This window comes from Oncorhynchus clarkii, chromosome 27, assembly GCF_045791955.1.
Source record: "Oncorhynchus clarkii lewisi isolate Uvic-CL-2024 chromosome 27, UVic_Ocla_1.0, whole genome shotgun sequence".
NCBI classification, from domain to species: Eukaryota; Metazoa; Chordata; class Actinopteri; order Salmoniformes; family Salmonidae; genus Oncorhynchus; species Oncorhynchus clarkii.
Window position 1 is genome coordinate 44,046,423 of NC_092173.1, and position 22,072 is coordinate 44,068,494.

Below are 22,072 nucleotides of genomic sequence, written 5' to 3' on the forward strand. Positions count from 1 at the left end.
ATAGGGGACTAGGATAATAGGTGACTAGGATAATAGGGGACTATGATAATAGGGGACTAGGATAATAAGTGACTAGGATAATAGGGGACTAGGATAATAGGTGACTAGGATAATAGGGGACTAGGATAATAGGGGACTAGGATAATAGGGGACTAGGATAATAGGTGACTAGGATAATAGGGGACTAGGTTAATAGGGGACTAGGATAATAGGGGACTAGGATAATAGGGGACTAGGATAATAGGGGAATAGATTAATAGGGAAATAGGGGACTAGGGGAATATGAGATCAGGGGAATATGGGATCAGGGGAATATGGGATTTGGGGAATAGGGGGATAGGAGAATATGGGATTAGGGGAATAGGAGAATATAGGATTAGGGGAATATGGGATCAGGGGAATATGGGATTTTGGGAATAGGAGAATATGGGATTAGGGGAATAGGAGAATATGGGATTAGGGGAATATGGGATCAGGGGAATATGGGATTTGGGGAATAGGGGGATAGGAGAATATGGGATTAGGGGAATAGGAGAATATGGGATTGGGGGAATATGGGATCAGGGGAATATGGGATTTGGGGAATAGGGGGATAGGAAAATATGGGATTAGGAGAATAGGAGAATATGGGATTAGGGGAATATGGGATCAGGGGAATATGGGATTTGGGGAATAGGGGGATAGGAGAATATGGGATTAGAGGAATAGGAGAATAGGAGAATATGGGATTAGGGGAATATGGGATCAGGGGCATATGGGATTTGGGGAATAGGGGGATAGGAGAATATGGGATTAGGAGAATAGGAGAATATGGGATTAGGGGAATATGGGATCAGGGGAATATGGGATTTGGGGAACAAGGGGATAGGAGAATATGGGATTAGGGGAAAAGGATAATATGGGATTAGGGGAATAGGAGAATATGGGATTAGGGGAAAAGGAGAATATGGGATTAGGGGAATAGGGGAATGGGATAATAGGGAAATAGGATAATATGAGAATAGGAGAATAGGGGAATGGGATAATATGGGAATAGGATAATAGGGGAATAGGAGAATGTGGGATTAGGGGAATAGGAGAATAGTGGAATGGGATAATAGGGGAATAGGATAATGTGAGAATAGGAGAATATGGGAATAGGGGAATGGGATAATAGGGGAATGAGATAATAGGGGGATATGAGAATAGGGGAATGGGATAATTGGGGAATAGGGGAATGGGATAATAGGGGAATACAATAATAGGGGAATAGGGGAATAAAATTATATGGGATTAGGGCAATAGATGAATAGGGGAATATGATAATAGGGGAATAGATTAATAGGGGAATATATTAATAGGGGAATATGAGAATAGGGGAATAGATTAATAGGGGAATATATTAATAGGGGAATAGATTAATAGGGGGATATATTAATAGGGGAATAGATTAATAGGGGAATAGATTAATAGGGGAATAGATTAATAGGGGGATATGATAATAGGGAAATAGGGTACCACTTGGGAGGCAGTCAATGAGTTGGTGGTTCCATCATGGTGGCCCCATTCTGTGTGAATCCAGATCAAGATGATGAATTATACAGTACGTCTTGCATAGAATTACATCCATATGGAGATTGTGTGGTTTTCCATATAAAACTTGGCGGGTAAAAACACAAGTATATTTCTAGGTGTTAATAATGACAAATGTACTAGGTGGAACAGAAATAGGAATACCCAACACCCCTCCCTCTCCCCCTCTCTCTATCTCCCCCTCTACCTTACCCTCTCTTTCTCTATCTCCCCCTCTCCCTTACCCTCTCTTTCTCTATCTCCCCTTTGCTCTCTCTCACCCCTCTCCCTTTACCCTTACCCTCGCTCTCTCTCTCCCTCTCCTTTACCGTCTCTTTCTCTCTCTCTCTTCCCATCTCTCTTACCCTCTCGCTCACTCGTTCTCTCTCTCTCTCTCTCTCTCTCTCTCCCTCTCTCCCTCTCTCCCTCTCTCTCAGGGTGACTTTGCGTAGCTGAGCAGCGGGCTCTGCCATTCATCACCATGAGCTAATGAGAGCAGAGCACAGAAGTAGCACATAAAGTCATGTCAGACCGACCGCTCACAGTTTACAGCAGGACACACACACACACAGCGACAGGGGGGGGGCCCAGCTCAGGTAGGGTGGTAAACCGGTTTCAGGATGCCCTCTGTCCCCCCCCCCCCCCCCCCCCCCCCTCCCCCAGTCAGCCTCAGGTTAAACCGAAGCCATTTCAGACTGTACCAAAGACCTTCAGATTCTGAGCAAGACAGGGACAGTGGTTTGGGCCTGTTACGGCTGCGTTGGGATAGCAGGCATAGCTAACAGCTACAGTAGGCCGACCGCTGATAGATTAGGATCAAATCCCAAATGGAATCCTATCCTCTATAGTTCACTGCTTTTCAGATGTAGTGGATTTGATAAGGAACAGGCCTTTTGGGGGCGTATACAAAGTTGAATTCCTCCCTCACACAATGTCCTGTTTTTTTTTTTTTCAGGCCCAAACTCAACCTTGTTAATTAAAAGTGCTGCTGCTGAATAATTCAAGAAGAAGAATCTATCCTGGAAGATTGTTTTTGCTATGACAGTTTTGTTCATGTTGTTTAATAAGAAACACTTTGATGTTTTCATTGGTTCCTCTTTACCGACCCACCGACTGCAGCTGCAGGAAACAATGTTTCAGAAACACTTGGATGTTTTCATTGTTTCTATTGATGACCCACTGCATGAAACTCACCTGTTGTCTCTCCTATTCCCCTCCTCCTCTTGCTCTACCTCTCCTCTTCCCATTCTTCTCTCCCTCCTTTTTCCATCTCTATCCCTCTCCTTATCTCTCTCCTTTCTTCCCCTCCTCCTCTCTCTTTCTCTCTCTACCTCTCTCGCTCTCTCTCTCTCTCTACCTCTCTCTCTCTACCTCTCTCTCTCTACCTCTCTCTCTCTCTCTCTCTACCTCTCTCTCTCCAGATCCCAATGCACCAGGACAGCAGGACCCTGACCATGCATTAATTGGAGGTGTTGTGGCTGTGGTTGTGTTCATCACCTTGTGTTTGATCATAGCTCTAGGGCGGTATCTGGCTAGGCATAAAGGTAAGGACGTCATTTACATCTCCTAAAATCCCACAATATTTTAGTAAAATTATGTGAACATCTTCAATAAATTGTCAAAAATGTCCACATACTGTAAATAATCTTTAAACAGTTTTCAATTAAGATAAAATGCTAGAAACATAGAAAACATGACCCAAACATCTGTGTGTCTGTGGGTGTGTGTGTCTGTGGATGTATCTGTGGGTGTGTGTCTGTGGATGTGTCTGTGGGTGTGTCGGTGTGTGTGGGTGTGTGTTTGTGTCTGTGGGTGTGTCTGTGGATGTGTCTGTGGGTGTGTGTGGGTGGGTGTTTGTGTCTGTTTGTGTGTCTGTGGGTGTGTGGGGTTGTGTGTGTCTGTGGGTGTGTGTGTGTGTGTCTGTGGGTGTGTGAATGTGTGTGTGTGAACAGGGACGTACCTAACACACGAGGCTAAAGGATCCGAGGATGCCCCTGACGCAGACACAGCCATCATCAACGCAGAGGGGAACCACGCAGCAGAGGAGAAGAAAGAGTACTTCATTTAGAGCTGTTCTTTCCATTTAGTTCTGTCTCTTCTCCTTGATGTTTCCACCTCTGTTCTTTCTGTTTGATTTGTTTCTTTCACCAGAGGCAGGGGCGGACTAGGACCAGATATCGGCCCGGGCATTTCAAACACATCAGCCCATTTGTTTCCTTGAGGCACCCACTATTAAGCAATTTTTTTTTTCTAATTCTGGCCCACTGGCATTTGCCAGAATTGCCCTCTGTCCGGTCCATCTCTGCCAGTCGACCAACACAGTCTGCAGTTGGCTCAGTGCTGCTGGGGCAGGAACCAGTTATTTGTCCCCTCCACTCCTCTCCCGAAAGAGAAAGCTCAAGTTTGGTTTTACTGGTCGGTTTTAACAAGCAAATCGATAAAAACGTTGCCTTGTTTTTACTGCAAATGTACTCCGCTACTTGTACTCAGTGTTTTAAAAAGAGCAGATCCTGTTTCATCCAGGTTGTTATGTTTTATTTGACATTTTCTAAATATACAGACCGTTTTCAATCTGCTTCTGACATGTTTGTTTCAACTTTTAGTCTTTTTTTTTTGGGGGGGGGGGGATTTTGTGTCCCCTACTCCCCTCACCATCCCTGTTATATACCTTTTGCAGATATTTCCATCAGGAAGCGGAAAGACATGTGCTTCATCTGACTCCGGAAAACATTGGCTATGCCGATAATTATGCTTTCAGAGAAGAATATGTGAAATGTATCAATGTGATGGGGCTTTATTGCAACTGTTAAGATGGTATTGGGTATGAGAGGCACACAATTAGGCTCTCATGTTGTGGAAAACGATGGAAGTAACAATAAACTGAATAGTTCTGACACACACAACAACAAAAAAACATTAAAAAAATAAATAAAATTAAAAAAAAGTAACAAAAAATAAAAAATGAAGCACAATCCGTATGATTGTTTATGTTTGAATGTGGATATTATATGATGATATGTTATCCTCTTTTAGCTTTATTTGTATATTAGTATAGGCCATAGTCTCATCTCATGTAGAAAGAAACCACAGAGAGAATCAGAAGTATAATAAAAGCACAAAGTCCCAGACAAACAGAGAAATACTTCTGCACCAAGCAATTCATTATCTCAGGATTCAATACGAGTCTAAATTCACCGATGTTTTCAGACCGATGATTGGAGATTCGGGATTCAATATGGCTGCGGGTTGTCAAGGGCCGTTCGACCCGAAAAATCTTATTCACAGTAAACGCTGCAGATGTCGGGCTCAATGGGGAATCAAGGCAGAGCTACAGCGTTGTTTGTCAGACCGGGAGACATTCCCGAAAAAAAATGGGTTTCTTCTCGCAACAAAAAGAAAACAAATGTCTTTAGCGTCCGAACGGTTGGGCCTGCTAACTCCGTTCTGCTCGTCTGAAAAGGTAACAACTGAATGCTAGTACGGAGGTTGGTAAGTGCCAACAAATATAAGGAGACAAATATGTGTCAAAAAAAAAATATATATATATATATATATTTCCAGAACTTTCTTAATACGTCTCCTAGATATAGGACAGACAACCTTATTCCTCATGATACATTTTTTTGACTGTTTTTTATAATGCCATTTATGAATGTGTAATTCATTGCTTTTCTATGGGCTACAGTAGTAAAGGACAAATTCTATCTTTAATCTTGTTTTTTTAATATATATATATATATATATATATATATATATATATATATATATAAAGTGTTTCTAAAATTCCAAACACATATATATACACATATACATATACATATATATATATGTGTGTGTTTGGAATTTTAGAAACCCTTTAGGTATATATATATATATATATATATATATATATATATATTATATATATAATCCACAGTATGACCCTCTTGAAACAATTCCATATGTTAGATCAGTAGAACCCTTTTCCAGTTAAAAGCCACACTTCCCGCGGTCACGTTGAATCCCGGTAGGGTCCGAAAAGTATCTGAGACACTAACTTTACTTAAAATGTCTGAACCTCATTTTCATTACTATGAACAACTACTGGTCAGAGTTCTATCTCTCTGAAAGACTGGAAGAACCAAATCCTACGAGTTCTGGGAACATAAAAGAGTGTGGGGGGGGGGTAGCATCACAACATGGGATTATTCCGTTTACAGTGCACTACTTTTGACCAGGGTCCATATGGGGTTGTTTTTTGGTCGAAAGTAGTGCACTATGAAGGGAATAGGGTGCCATTTGGTTCTGAACAAAGTAGTGCACTATGAAGGGAATTAGGGTGCCATTTGGTTCTGAACAAAGTAGTGCACTATGAAGGGAATAGGGTGCCATTTGGTTCTGAACAAAGTAGTGCACTATGAAGGGAATAGGGTGCCATTTGGGACAGAGCCCATGCTACTTTATTGATCTAACGCTCCCTTGTGAATATTGCTGTATATGACTTTGCTAATGTGATGATTGCTGCTGGGCAATATTGTTGGATTTTGAGAACAATTAAAACATTGAAAATGTGTATATTAGACAATATATCTATTTAAAAGTATTCCAGAAGTCTCTTGAATTTGTTTTTAATTCTTATTTGTCATTTGTTTGATGAAGAACAAGCATTTTGTTTCACCACAAGGCATGTATATAATGTGTAAGTATTACATTTTTGGTAAAAATAGAAAAATAAAAGACTTGTTATTTAAAGGTTTTCATTTCATATCGGTTGCAGTCATTTTGACATGTTTATTTTCATGCTTTGAGGAATTCTCTTGAACATGAATTGTAATGGGATTGACTCTGGTTGATAGATAGAGTATTTATTATTATTATTATTATTATTAATTGATATTATTGGTAATATTATACTATATGAATTGATATTAATATTATTACAAAAGTAGTTGTCTGAAGTTTAATTTTTTTTTCTCTCCATTTTGTAACAAAAAAATATATAAAAGGTAGTTAATGAAGAAACTTCTGTCATTAAAAAACAACGATCACCGTTATGGCCTTTGAGTTTGCTGCAAACAAGTTGTAATAACATGTTATCAAGGCTTTGGTGACCCAGACATCTTCCCCCTACTGTACATTGCCACTCTATCGAAGACACGTTGAAACACATTGCCAATATTCATAATTCATGTTCTTTTGTTAGTTCAATTTGATGCTATAAATAAAAATGACTAATTTTTTGTATAAAGTTTAAATTGCTGTAATTTCGTTGCATATTAAAGGTGGGGGAGGGGTGGGGCGGCGGGGGGGGGGGGGGGGGGGGGGGGTGAGAGTGAGGTTTGCTTTTTTCAGTATTAAATATCAATTTTTCAAAACTATGCCACTGTAAAAAAAAAATAAAACAAATAAAATGTTCCAAATGAAGAAAAGTACTGATTAAAATAAAAACCAAAATGACATCATCGTCTCGTTGTCCTTTTCCTTCATTTATGTCTTTGGAGTTTCCGGTTGACGATGCGTCTATCAAAAAGGAACATAGCAACATTCTCTTAAGGTATCATTTCAGCACACCTGATAAGTTCCAGCAAAACACACTTGAATAATGAGGAAGTCTTTCCTATCAACAATGTCTGTCTGTAAAAGTGCTTAACACATTATTAAATATCTATGAGACTCCAGAGGTGGATGGTCCCAGACAATATATCTATCCTGAGGATGAAGGACCAAGACTCTATCTACCCTGAAGAGGATGGTTCCAGACTCTCTATCTGCCCTGAGGAGGATGGTCCCAGACTCTCTATCTGCCCTGAGGAGGATGGTCCCAGACACTATGTCTATCCTGAGGAGGATGGTCCCAGACTCTATATCTATCCTGAGGATCATGGTCCCAGACACTATGTCTATCCTGAGGAGGATGGCCCCAGGCTCTCTATCTGTCTGTCCCAGCTGCTTTGCAAATTAAATCTGGTTTACACCTGGTGGTAATATGTGTCCTAAGTCCTGGTCTTGTCCACATCTTTGTTATTATTATTATTAAGGGTTTTTTGATCATGTACATATTCACAGCTGAAAGCTGAATTGCAGTATAGAAACAAAAATTAAATACATGAGTTGTGATCTGAATTTGATCAGATCTTCTTGACCACTTCCGGAGGTAGTAAGGGACCCATTCTATCTGGATGTCTTACAGGTGAAAACAGATATGGATGGTCAAACCATTGAAATCGTAATTATACTGGCCTCTAAGATCAGATCAGATAGTGAATGGACCCATTGATCAGATCAACAAAACCCACATTTTAGCGTAAGGTGTAAACGAGGCCTCGCAGTCGCTCTCCCTTCCTCCATTTTGATAGTATTTTACTTGGTTGTGTAATAAGGTTTAATATGGCTGGAGGGGGAGTTTTATTCATGCTCTCATGGCTGTGCTTCCGGAACTTCAGACACATAATAGTTAGAACGTCCTCCGACTGCTCTCTGCTCCCACACGTGATCTTTAGTGGGGAGGCAGGTAGACTAGTGGTTAGAGTGTAGGGGCGGCAGGTAGACTAGTGGTTCGAGTGTGGGGGCGGCAAGTAGACTAGTGGTTAGAGTGTAGGGGCGGCAGGTAGACTAGTGGTTAGATTGTGGGGGCGGCAGGTAGACTAGTGGTTAGAATGTAGGGGCGGCAGGTAGACTAGTGGTTAGAATGTAGGGGCGGCAGGTAGACTAGTGGTTAGAGTGTAGGGGCGGCAGGTAGACTAGTGGTTAGAGTGTAGGGGAGGCAGGTAGACTAGTGGTTAGAGTGTAGGGGCGGCAGGTAGACTAGTGGTTAGAGTGTAGGGGCGGCAGGTAGACTAGTGGTTAGATTGTGGGGGCGGCAGGTAGACTAGTGGTTAGAATGTAGGGGCGGCAGGTAGACTAGTGGTTAGAATGTAGGGGCGGCAGGTAGACTAGTGGTTAGAGTGTAGGGGCGGCAGGTAGACTAGTGGTTAGAATGTAGGGGCGGCAGGTAGACTAGTGGTTAGATTGTGGGGGCGGCAGGTAGACTAGTGGTTAGAATGTAGGGGCGGCAGGTAGACTAGTGGTTAGAATGTAGGGGCGGCAGGTAGACTAGTGGTTAGAATGTAGGGGCGGCAGGTAGACTAGTGGTTAGAATGTAGGGGCGGCAGGTAGACTAGTGGTTAGAATGTAGGGGCGGCAGGTAGACTAGTGGTTAGAATGTAGGGGCGGCAGGTAGACTAGTGGTTAGAATGTTAGCCCAGGAACCGAACGGTTGCTGCATTGAATCCCTGAGCTGACAAGGTAAAAATCGGTCGTTCTGCCCCTGAAGAAGGCAGTTCCCCCGGGGAAGGCTGTCAATGTAAATAATAACTTGTTCTTAGCTGACTTGTCTAGTTAAATAAAGGTAAAAAAAATAAATTATGGTAAACAACATCAGTCATGGGGTGTGTATCAAATGACACACTATTTCCTTTGTAGGACCCTACTTCTGGCTAGGCCCCATAGAGCTCTCGTCAAAGGTTGTCCACTATGTAGGGGGGTGGGGGGGGGGGGGGGGACAATTTAAAAAGTTTCAGTGATTCCCTGTCTTTTGTTGTGTATCTCCGATCGCTTCGGGAGGAGCTGCCATCTGGGAACAAACTGGTCTGATAAGGAGCTGCCTTCTGGGAACAAACTGGTCTGATAAGGAGCTGCCATCTGGGAACAAACTGGTCTGATAAGGAGCTGCCTTCTGGGAACAAACTGGTCTGATATTGGAGCTCCCATCGGGGAACAAACTGGTCTGATAAGGAGCTGCCATCTGGGAACAAACTGGTCTGATAAGGAGCTGCCTTCTAGGAACAAACTGGTCTGATAAGGAGCTGCCTTCTGGGAACAAACTGGTCTGATATTGGAGCTCCCATCGGGGAACAAACTGGTCTGATAAGGAGCTGCCATCTGGGAACAAACTGGTCTGATAAGGAGCTGCCTTCTAGGAACAAACTGGTCTGATAAGGAGCTGCCTTCTGGGAACAAACTGGTCTGATATTGGAGCTCCCATCGGGGAACAAACTGGTCTGATAAGGAGCTGCTATCGGGGAACAAACTGGTCTGATAAGGAGCTGCTATCGGGGAACAAACTGGTCTGATAAGGAGCTGCCTTCTGTGAACATACTGGTCTGATAAGGAGCTGCCATCGGGGAACAAACTGGTCTGATAAGGAGCTGCCTTCTGGGAACAAACTGGTCTGATAAGGAGCTGCTATTGGGGATCAAACTGGTCTGATAAGGAGCTGCTATCGGGGAAGAAACTGGTCTGATAAGGAGCTGCCTTCTAGGAACAAACTGGTCTGATAAGGAGCTGCCTTCTGGGAACAAACTGGTCTGATAAGGAGCTGCCTTCGGGGAACAAACTGGTCTGATAAGGAGCTGCCTTCTGGGAACAAACTGGTCTGATAAGGAGCTGCCTTCTGGGAACAAACTGGTCTGATATGGAGCTGCCTTCTGTGAACAATTTTTCTGATAAGGAGCTGACTTCGGGGAACAAGCTGGTCTGATAAGGAGCTGCCATCGGGCAACAAACTGGTCTGGTAAGGAGCTGCTATCGGGGAACAAACTGGTCTGATAAGGAGCTGCCTTCTGGGAACAAACTGGTCTGAGAAGGAGCTGCTATCGGGGAACAAACTGGTCTGATAAGGAGCTGCTATCGGGGAACAAACTGGTCTGATAAGGAGCTGCCATCGGGGAACAAACTGGTCTGATAAGGAGCTGCTATCAGGGAACAAACTGGTCTGATAAGGAGCTGCTATCGGGGAACAAACTGGTCTGATAAGGAGCTGCCTTCTGGGAACAAACTGGTCTGATAAGGAGCTGACATCGGGGAACAAACTGGTCTGATAAGGAGCTGCCATCGGGGAACAAACTGGTCTGATAAGGAGCTGCCATCGGGGAACAAACTGGTCTGATAAGGAGCTGCCATCGGGGGAACAAACTGGTTTATTAATAAAACACTGGTAATAGAGCAGGGGTGAACCACAAGGCCCCCAAATGATCGACATCGCTTCTCAGGGCATCCATTTCACAATGCTCTTATTGTTATGAACAAGTATGTTGTTGCATGTTGTGGCAGATGCATTTCCATACACGATGACCAGTGACAGATTACAAAAACCTTTACAACCCCGTTCCAGCTCTTTTTCATTGTCTTTGGAGCCGAGTTGAGTCGGATCGGTGACAATGAGACGAAGAGGCTTTTGAGACCTACAACAGAACATGTAGAGACGTGCTGAATACTTTACAACTTTAATCGATTTTACTAAATGTACTGAACAGGGAATTTCATTTTAAATAATATTTTTTTTGGTGGGGGTAAAAAAAAAATATATATATTTTAACTCATACATCAAACAAGATGATGCATTCGTTCCCAGAAGGTTAGGAGACTTGAAAGCATCAATTCAAACACATTTCCAAAGTGGTCAAACGATGCACATACAATCAGCAAATCAACATTAGTGATTAAGCTGTGTGCATCGACCAAACTCTCTGACATTGAGATGTTTTCCATAGAGGGATATAATATCTAAGCACTGGTGTGATGTGATGACATATCGGTATTTAATGAGATCCTTCCACAGTCCATGGGCTTCATCCCCAATGGCACCCTATACCCTAGGTAGGGCACTACTTTGGACCAGAACCACATGGGCCGTAGACCACAGCCCTGGTTAAAAGCAGCGCACTAAATAGGGAATAGGGTGCCATTTGGGCCACAGATCCATCTCTTCAGGGTCTCTGTGGGGAGATGTGAGTCTGTCTCCTGCTGTGTGAGGATGCTGTTGATATGAAGCCTCCTTCCATGCTGTTCTGTATGGCTCCATTCTTCAGTCTCTCATTGACCTTGAGCATAATGTTGCTTCCCAGCAGACTAATGCTGCCATTATCAACACACTGCCAGGCCAACCATCTGCCTGATTCATACCCAGACCGCCTCGCCTCTCTTCTCTCTCCTCTCCTCTCCTCTCCTCCCTCGCGTCTCACCGCCTCGCTCTCCTCTCCTCTCCCCTAACTCCCCTTTCCTCCCCTCCTTTTCCTCTCCCCTCCCATCTCATCGCCTCACTCCCCTCTCCTCTCACATCTCACCTCCTCTCTCTCCTCTCCTCCCCGCCTTCTTCTCTCCCCTCTCATTTCATCGCCTCACTCCCCTCTCCTCTCCTCTCCCCTAGCATCTCATCACCTCTCTCTCTCCTCTCCTCCTTCTCCTCTCCCTTCTCATTTCATCGCCTCACACCCCTCTCCTCTCCTCTCCCCTAGCATCTCATCACCTCTCTCTCTCCTCTCCTCCTTCTCCTCTCCCCTCCCATTTCACCCCCTCACTCTCCTCTCCTCTCCCCTAGCATCTCATTACCTCACTCCCCTCTCCTCTCCCCTAGCATATCATCGCCTGTCTCCCCTCTCCTTTCCTCTCCTCCCCTCCTGTTTCCCCTCACATCTCATTACCTCACTCTCCTCTCCTCTCCTCTCCTTTCCTTTCCTTTCCTTTCCTCTCCTCTCCTCTCCTCTCCTCTCCTCTCCTCTCCTCTCCTCTCCTCTCCTCTCCTCTCCTCTCCTCCCCACCCCACCCCTCTCCTCTCCTCTCCTCTCCACCCCACTCCTCCCCTCTCTCATCACTCCCATTTCCTCCCTCTCCTCTCCACCCCTTTGCCTCTCCCCTCTCCTCTCCACCCTCCCCTCTCCTCCCTCTCCTCTCCCCTCACATCTCATTGCCTCTCCCCTCTACCCCTCCCCTCTCCTCCCTCTCCTCTCCCCTCACATCTCATTGCCTCTCCCCTCTCCTCTCCACCCCTCCCCTCCCTCTCCTCTCCCCTCACATCTCATTGCCTCTCCCCTCTCCTCTCCACCCCTTTGCCTCTCCCCTCTCCTCTCCACCCCACTCCTCTCCTCTCTCATAACTCCCCATTTCCTCCCTCTCCTCTCCACCCCTTTGCTCTCCCCTCTCCTCTCCACCCCTTTGCCTCTCCCCTCTCCTCTCCTCCCTCTCCTCTCCCCTCACATCTCATTGCCTCTACTCTCTCTCCTCTCCTCATCACCCCTCTCCTCTCCTCATCACCCTTCCCCTCTCCTCTCTCTCCTCTCCACCCTCGTCTCCCCCTTTGCTCTCCCTCTCGTCCAAATGGCTCCCAATGCCCACTTCATAATCATTAGAACAAAGAACCCAGCCAAGTCAAACTAACATACACCCTCAATAGCGTATCTTTCTATGCCTACTCTCTCTTGCTCTTTCCTTTCCTCCAACAAAGACCTTGAGCTACCTAATAGAGCCTATGCTTCTGCTGTTGATATTAGAATATGTTTTTTTTTTATTTTATTTTTTTTTACATATAACAGGCAATAATGTATCAACATCAATCATAGTTTGGTTGTTGATTAAACGAAACGAGAGGGAAAAGATTGCAATTTTAAAAATGCACGGGAAAAGAAAGATGAAACTAGTATTTTCATTCCGCTACACTATAAACCAGGGAAAAACTCGGGGCAATACTTGGGGCAATACCAGAGGCAATACCCCGGGGAAAAACTCGGGACAATACTTAGGGTAATACTAGAGGCAATACTGGGGGAAAATACTTGTGGTAATACCCGGGGCAATACTTGGGGCAATACTCTCTGTAATATTCAGGGTAATACCAGAGGCAATACCTGGGGCAATACCCGGGGTAATACCCGGAGAAATACCCGGGGCAATACTCTCTGTAATATTCAGGGTAATACCTGGGGCAATACCTGGGGCAATACCCGGGGTAATACCCGGAGAAATCCCCGGGGCAATACTCTCTGTAATATTCAGGGTAATACCTGGGGCAATTCTTGGGGCAATTCCTGGGGTAATTCCCGGGGAAATACCAGGGGCAATACTCTCTGTAATATTCAGGGTAATAGCAGAAGCAATACCCGGGGTAATACCTGGGGCAATACTCTCTGTAATATTCAGGGTAATAGCAGAGGCAATACCCGGGGTAATACCTGGGGCAATACTCTCTGTAATATTCAGGGTAATGCCAGAGGCAATTCCCCAGGGTAATACCAGAGGTAATACTCAGGGTAATACCAGAGGTAATACTCAGGGTAATACTCTGGGTAATACCAGAGGTAATACTCAGGGTAATACTCGGGGTAATACCAGAGGTAATTCCCAGGGTAATACCAGAGGTAATCCTCAGGGTAATACTCGGGGTAATACCAGAGGTAATACTCAGGGTAATACTCGGGGTAATACCAGCGGTAATACTCAGGGTAATACTCGGGGTAATACCAGAGGTAATACTCAGGGTAATACTCTGGATAATACCAGAGGTAATACTCAGGGTAATACTCGGGGTAATACAAGAGGTGATACTCCGGGTAATACTCGGGGTAATACCAGAGGTAATTCCCGGGGTAATACCAGAGGTAATACCAGAGGTAATTCCCGGGGTAATACTAGAGGTAAAACTCAGGGTAATACTCGGGGTAATACCAGAGGTAATGCCTGGGGTAATACTAGAGGTAATACTCAGGGTAATACTTGGGGTAATACCAGAGGTAATACTCAGGGTAATACCAGAGGTAATTCCTGGGGTAATACTAGAGGTAATACTCAGGGTAATACTCGGGGTAATACCAGCGGTAATACTCAGGGTAATACTCGGGGTAATACCAGAGGTAATACTCAGGGTAATACTCGGGGTAATACCAGAGGTAATTTCTGGGGTAATACTAGAGGTAATACTCAGGGTAATACTCGGGGTAATAAGAAGATCCCAGATAGCCCATGGCAAAGAGTCAATCCAAGTGTGTCCTCTCAGAGTATGATATGACCTTGTGAGGTTTACAGGCCTGAAACAGAAAGCTGGGCTGCATCCCAAATGGCACCCTATTCCCTATATAGTGCACTACTTTAGACCAGAGCCCTATTCTCTATATAGTGCACTACTTTAGACCAGAGCCCTATTCCCTATATAGTGCACTTTCACTTTAGTGCATTTTCTAATCTCACCCCCACCCCGCAGGTACCCAGGGTGCATCAGTCCTTCAGCTAGCCCACAATAGGCCCTTATCAGCACAGAGTCCACAATGAATACCTGGGGGAAAGGAAATCATATCTAACAACTGGAGAAGTATTCCTTTTTTATAATTTAGTGTGAACCAAAGTCATTCTGGAATGGGATGTGATTCTGAACATTCTGTTCAATCATGTTTAATATTTAGTTCTAAATCCACAGGTGGTTGTCAAGACATAAAGAGGAAGCCAGGAGAATCTATAATCTCACTACATCACAGCAATAACAGTCTCTTCAGAGGTGGCTGTGAGTTGAAATCCCACATAAATCCCACTCTTCAGAAGTGGGTGTGGGTTTAAATCCCACCCAATGACAGTCTCTTCAGAATTGGGTGTGGGTTCAAATCCCACCCAATGACAGTCTCTTCAGAAGTGGGTGTGGGTTTAAATCCCACCCAATGACAGTCTCTTCAGAAGTGGGTGTGGGTTTAAATCCCACCCAATGACAGTCTCTTCAGAATTGGGTGTGGGTTTAAATCACACCCAATGACAGTCTCTTCAGAAGTGGGTGTGGGTTTAAATGATACCCAATGACAGTCTCTTCAGAAGTGGGTGTGGGTTTAAATCCCACCCAATGACAGTCTCTTCAGAAGTGGGTGTGGGTTTAAATCCCACCACTACCACCGTGTTGTGATTTAAAAAAGGGTGCATTGTCCGTAGTATGGAGCGCAGTTGAGGAAATGCTGCTGCAAGCCCCACAGTGCTGCCTTGTATCAGCAGAAACTGGGGGAGCCATGGTTACTATTGTTATTTATTTATTTGTTATTATTACTAGCTCGTGTAAGATGATGCGTTAAGAGAGCTTTTTTCTCTCCGCAAATATCTGGTCTTACCCTTGGATTAACAGCAAAGGGCTTTGAGCAGAACGCGTTGGACATAACATTCATTCCACTTCTTTACACTATCCAAGCATGGTAATTGCCTTGTTTAATCCACTGAGTGATGTGGCGAGGAAATAAAAGCTTAAAGGAATTCTTAGATAAAAAGGGATTGCAAAAATAAAGGGTTGTTTGTTCATGTACACTGAGGATTTAACAGTGTAGGTGCTTAAGAAGAGAAGAACGCTAATTGTTTTGGGCCTTGTCTACTGTACTTAGAACCTCTATGTCCACAGAGGCATTAGCTTCAATACAAAGCCGAACAAACTCTTTTGTTGTATTTACTAGGCTGTTAAATGTACCATCATAAATAATCACATTGTTTACAACACAATCCCATGCTAGGTAAATTTAGAGGAAAAAGTCTCTCCCTAAAAGAGTGTTATTTGAGACTATAGTAGACTGGAGCCTAGAACTAGCTCTAGCCATATGGCCAACATAGACTATAGTAGACTGGAGCCTAGAACTAGCTCTATCCATATAGCCAACATAGACTATAGTAGACCGGAGCCTAGACCTAGCTCTATCCATATAGCCAACATAGACTATAGTAGACTGGAGCCTAGACCTAGCTCTAGCCATGTAGCCAACATAGACTATAAGAGACTGAAGCCTAGACCTAGCTCTAGCCATGTAGCCAACATAGACTATAAGAGACTGAAGCCTAGACCTAGCTCTATCCCTATAGCCAACATAGACTACAGTAGACTGGAGCCTAGACCTAGCTCTATCCATATAGCCAATATAGACTATAGTAGACCGGAGCCTAGACCTAGCTCTATCCATATAGCCAACATAGACTATGGTAGACTGAAGCCTAGACCTAGCTCTATCCATATAGTCAACATAGACTATAGTAGACCGGAGCCTAGACCTAGCTCTATCCATATAGCCAACATAGACTATAGTAGACCGGAGCCTAGACTTAGCTCTAGCCATGTAGCCAACATAGACTATAAGAGACTGAAGCTTAGACCTAGCTCTATCCATATAGCCAACATAGACACTGTGTGCGTTCCAAAATGGCACCTAATTCCTTATACACTCAGTTTATTAGGTGCATCACCTGCGTTCACCAAACGTGCCTGTGGGCTTTCTGTATAAACCTTGCAGACAGGCATCGAGGCATTCAGTTACTGTTCGATTGAACGTTAGAACAAGTGACTTTAGCGACTTAGCGGATCCACTATCTCAGAGACGGCCGTGTCTAGGGTTTCCAGAGAATGGGGCGACGAACAAAAAAACAGTCCGTGGCAGTCCTGTGGGCGAAAACAGCTCGATCACCACACCCTGTTACTGTGTCCACTGTCAGTCTCTACTCATCACACCCTCCCTGTCTGTCTGTCTGTTACTGTGTCCACTGTCAGTCTCTACTCATCACACCCTCCCTGTCTGTTACTGTGTCCACTGTCAGTCTCTACTCATCACACCCTCCCTGTCTGTCTGTCTGTTACTGTGTCCACTGTCAGTCTCTACTCATCACACCCTCCCTGTCTGTCTGTCTGTTACTGTGTCCACTGTCAGTCTCTACTCATCACACCCTCCCTGTCTGTTACTGTGTCCACTGTCAGTCTCTACTCATCACACCCTCCCTGTCTGTCTGTCTGTTACTGTGTCCACTGTCAGTCTCTACTCATCACACCCTCCCTGTCTGTTACTGTGTCCACTGTCAGTCTCTACTCATCACACCCTCCCTGTCTGTCTGTCTGTTACTGTGTCCACTGTCAGTCTCTACTCATCACACCCTCCCTGTCTGTCTGTCTGTTACTGTGTCCACTGTCAGTCTCTACTCATCACACCCTCCCTGTCTGTTACTGTGTCCACTGTCAGTCTCTACTCATCACACCCTCCCTGTCTGTCTGTCTGTTACTGTGTCCACTGTCAGTCTCTACTCATCACACCCTCCCTGTCTGTCTGTCTGTTACTGTGTCCACTGTCAGTCTCTACTCATCACACCCTCCCTGTCTTTTACTGTGTCCACTGTCAGTCTCTACTCATCACACCCTCCCTGTCTGTCTGTCTGTTACTGTGTCCACTGTCAGTCTCTACTCATCACACCCTCCCTGTCTGTCTGTCTGTTACTGTGTCCACTGTCAGTCTCTACTCATCACACCCTCCCTGTCTGTTACTGTGTCCACTGTCAGTCTCTACTCATCACACCCTCCCTGTCTGTCTGTCTGTTACTGTGTCCACTGTCAGTCTCTACTCATCACACCCTCCCTGTCTGTCTGTCTGTTACTGTGTCCACTGTCAGTCTCTACTCATCACACCCTCCCTGTCTGTTACTGTGTCCACTGTCAGTCTCTACTCATCACACCCTCCCTGTCTGTCTGTCTGTTACTGTGTCCACTGTCAGTCTCTACTCATCACACCCTCCCTGTCTGTCTGTCTGTTACTGTGTCCACTGTCAGTCTCTACTCATCACACCCTCCCTGTCTGTCTGTCTGTTACTGTGTCCACTGTACTGTCTCTACTCATCACACCCTCCCTGTCTGTCTGTCTGTTACTGTGTCCACTGTCAGTCTCTACTCATCACACCCTCCCTGTCTGTCTGTCTGTTACTGTGTCCACTGTCAGTCTCTACTCATCACACCCTCCCTGTCTGTCTGTCTGTTACTGTGTCCACTGTACTGTCTCTACTCACCACACCCTCCCTGTCTGTCTGTCTGTTACTGTGTCCACTGTACTGTCTCTACTCATCACACCCTCCCTGTCTGTCTGTCTGTTACTGTGTCCACTGTCAGTCTCTACTCATCACACCCTCCCTGTCTGTCTGTCTGTTACTGTGTCCACTGTACTGTCTCTACTCATCACACCCTCCCTGTCTGTCTGTCTGTCTGTTATTGTGCATCCACTGTACTGTCTCTACTCATCAAACCCTGTCTGTTACTGTCTCCACTGTCAGTCTCTACTCATCACACCCTCCCTGTCTGTCTGTCTGTTACTGTGTCCACTGTACTGTCTCTACTCATCACACCCTCCCTGTCTGTCTGTCTGTCTGTTATTGTGCATCCACTGTACTGTCTCTACTCATCAAACCCTGTATGTTACTGTCTCCACTGTCAGTCTCTACTCATCACACCCTCCCTGTCTGTCTGTCTGTTACTGTGTCCACTGTCAGTCTCTACTCATCACACCCTCCCTGTCTGTTACTGTGTCCACTGTCAGTCTCTACTCACCACACCCTCCCTGTCTGTCTGTCTGTCTGTTATTGTGCATCCACTGTACTGTCTCTACTCATCAAACCCTGTCTGTCTGTTACTGTCTCCACTGTCAGTCTCTACTCATCACACCCTCCCTGTCTGTCTGTCTGTTACTGTGTCCACTGTCAGTCTCTACTCATCACACCCTCCCTGTCTGTTACTGTGTCCACTGTCAGTCTCTACTCACCACACCCTCCCTGTCTGTCTGTCTGTCTGTTATTGTGCATCCACTGTACTGTCTCTACTCATCAAACCCTGTCTGTCTGTTACTGTCTCCACTGTCAGTCTCTACTCATCACACCCTCCCTGTCTGTCTGTCTGTTACTGTGTCCACTGTCAGTCTCTACTCATCACACCCTCCCTGTCTGTTACTGTGTCCACTGTCAGTCTCTACTCACCACACCCTCCCTGTCTGTCTGTCTGTCTGTTATTGTGCATCCACTGTACTGTCTCTACTCATCAAACCCTGTCTGTCTGTTACTGTCTCCACTGTCAGTCTCTACTCATCACACCCTCCCTGTCTGTCTGTCTGTTACTGTGTCCACTGTCAGTCTCTACTCATCACACCCTCCCTGTCTGTTACTGTGTCCACTGTCAGTCTCTACTCACCACACCCTCCCTGTCTGTCTGTCTGTCTGTTATTGTGCATCCACTGTACTGTCTCTACTCATCAAACCCTGTCTGTCTGTTACTGTCTCCACTGTCAGTCTCTACTCATCACACCCTCCCTGTCTGTCTGTCTGTTACTGTGTCCACTGTCAGTCTCTACTCATCACACCCTCCCTGTCTGTTACTGTGTCCACTGTCAGTCTCTACTCACCACACCCTCCCTGTCTGTCTGTCTGTCTGTTATTGTGCATCCACTGTACTGTCTCTACTCATCAAACCCTGTCTGTCTGTTACTGTCTCCACTGTCAGTCTCTACTCATCACACCCTCCCTGTCTGTCTGTCTGTTACTGTGTCCACTGTCAGTCTCTACTCATCACACCCTCCCTGTCTGTTACTGTGTCCACTGTCAGTCTCTACTCACCACACCCTCCCTGTCTGTCTGTCTGTTATTGTGCATCCACTGTACTGTCTCTACTCATCAAACCCTGTCTGTCTGTTACTGTCTCCACTGTCAGTCTCTACTCATCACACCCTCCCTGTCTGTCTGTCTGTTACTGTGTCCACTGTCAGTCTCTACTCATCACACCCTCCCTGTCTGTTACTGTGTCCACTGTACTGTCTCTACTCATCACACCCTCCCTGTCTGTCTGTCTGTCTGTCTGTTATTGTGCATCCACTGTACTGTCTCTACTCATCAAACCCTGTCTGTCTGTTACTGTGTGTTTACTGTACTGAATATGTGACCCGTTTCAGGAAACTAGGCGTATGTTGCGGGTCACTACTTCACAGGAGAGCCGTAAACTCTTTTTTTTTATCTAAATGCGTTTTTTTTTTTTTACAGAAATGCCTTATCGAACATGTGAACTTTCATGTGCCTTAATAACAAACTTGTAGGCCATCTATAAATATGAATAAAATTGTTAAACTACGAGCCTAGTTGGTTTAGCCACAGAAAAAGCGAAAAACAACCTTCCCCCTAGCCATGATTGGCTGAGATAATGAGTGGGCTGGACATGCCGAAAGATGAGTATGGATTGGTCTGTCATATAGAACGCTTCTGTCTATTTGAGCTGGTCAGTATGTGTAGGTAAACCAATCAAACACTGATTTTTTTATGTATCGTGTAGTGCAGGTATTCCCAAACTGGGGTACGCCAAATCATTTTTTTAAATTGTATTTATTTATTTTATTTCAGTACAGGTGCATCAAAGCTGGGACCGAGAGACTGAAAAACAGCTTCTATCTCAAGGCCATCAGACTGTTAAACAGCCACCACTAACATTGAGTGGCTGCTGCCGACACACTGACTCAAACCTCTAGCCACTTTAATAATGGAAATTGATGGGAATTGATATAAAAATATATCACTAGCCACTTTAAACAATGCCACTTAATATAATGTTTACATACCCTACATTATTAATATCATATGTATATGTATATACTGTACTCTATCATCTACTGCATCTTTATGTAATACATGTATCACTAGCCACTTTAAACTATGCCACTTTTATATGTTTACATACCCTACATTACTCATGTCATATGTATATACTGTACTCTATACCATCTCAAAATTGAAATTGTTAGATTACTTGTCTGTCACGCCCTGGCCTTAGTATTCTTTGTTTTCTTTATTATTTTGGTTAGGTCAGGGTGTGACGAGGGGGATTTATGTGTTTTGCCTCCTGGTCTAGGGGTTTTGTATGTTTATGGGGTGTTTCTAAGTCTAGGTGTTTATGGAAGTCTATGGTTGCCTAGATTGGTTCTCAATTAGAGGCAGGTGTTTATCGTTGTCTCTGATTGGGAACTATATTTAGGCAGCCATGTTCTTTGGGTATTTTGTTGGTGATTGTCTTCTGTCTTTGTTTTGCACCAGATAGGACTGTTTTGGTTTTCACTGTTGTTGTTTTTTATTTTGTAGTGTTCTCGTTTATCGTCGATATTAATCGTCGATGTTGAACACTAACCACGCTGCATTTGGGTCCTCCTCTCCTTCAGCGGAAGAAAACCATTACATTGTTAGATATTTCTGCACAGTCGAAACTAGAAGCATTTCCCTACACTCGCATTAACATCTGCTAACCACGTGACCATTAACATCTGCTAACCATGTGACCATTAACATCTGCTAACCATGTGACCATTAACACCTGATAACCATGTGACCATTAACATCTGCTAACCATGTGACCATTAACATCTGCTAACCATGTGACCATTAACATCTGCTAACCATGTGACCATTAACACCTGATAACCATGTGACCATTAACATCTGCTAACCATGTGACCATTAACATCTGCTAACCATGTGACCATTAACATCTGCTAACCATGTGACCATTAACACCTGCTAACCATGTGACCAATAACATCTGCTAACCATGTGACCATTAACACCTGCTAATCATGTGACCAATAACATCTGCTAACCATGTGACCATTAACACCTCATAACCATGTGACCATTAACATCTGCTAACCATGTGACCATTAACACCTGCTAACCATGTGACCATTAACACCTGCTAACCATGTGACCATTAACACCTGCTAACCATTTGACCATTAACACCTGCTAACCATGTGACCATTAACACCTGCTAACCATGTGACCATTAACATCTGCTAACCATGTGACCATTAACACCTGCTAACCATGTGACCATTAACATCTGCTAACCATGTGACCATTAACACCTGCTAACCATGTGACCAATAACATCTGCTAACCATGTGACCATTAACATCTGCTAACCATGTGACCATTAACATCTGCTAACCAT

At 44.6% G+C, this 22,072-nt stretch overlaps 1 protein-coding gene across 1 annotated transcript in view; it reads left to right on the forward strand.

The window, feature by feature from the left end:
• Window positions 1-4,955, forward strand: part of LOC139385868 (cell adhesion molecule 2b) — a 476,978-nt gene extending 472,023 nt beyond the window's left edge. The window contains exons 9-10 of the mRNA XM_071131148.1: window positions 2,973-3,095; window positions 3,504-4,955. Of these exons, the coding sequence (XP_070987249.1) occupies window positions 2,973-3,095; window positions 3,504-3,619 (239 nt within the window). The 3' untranslated portion in view covers window positions 3,620-4,955. The remainder of the gene's footprint in view (window positions 1-2,972; window positions 3,096-3,503) is intronic.
• Window positions 4,956-22,072: the final 17,117 nt, after the last annotated feature.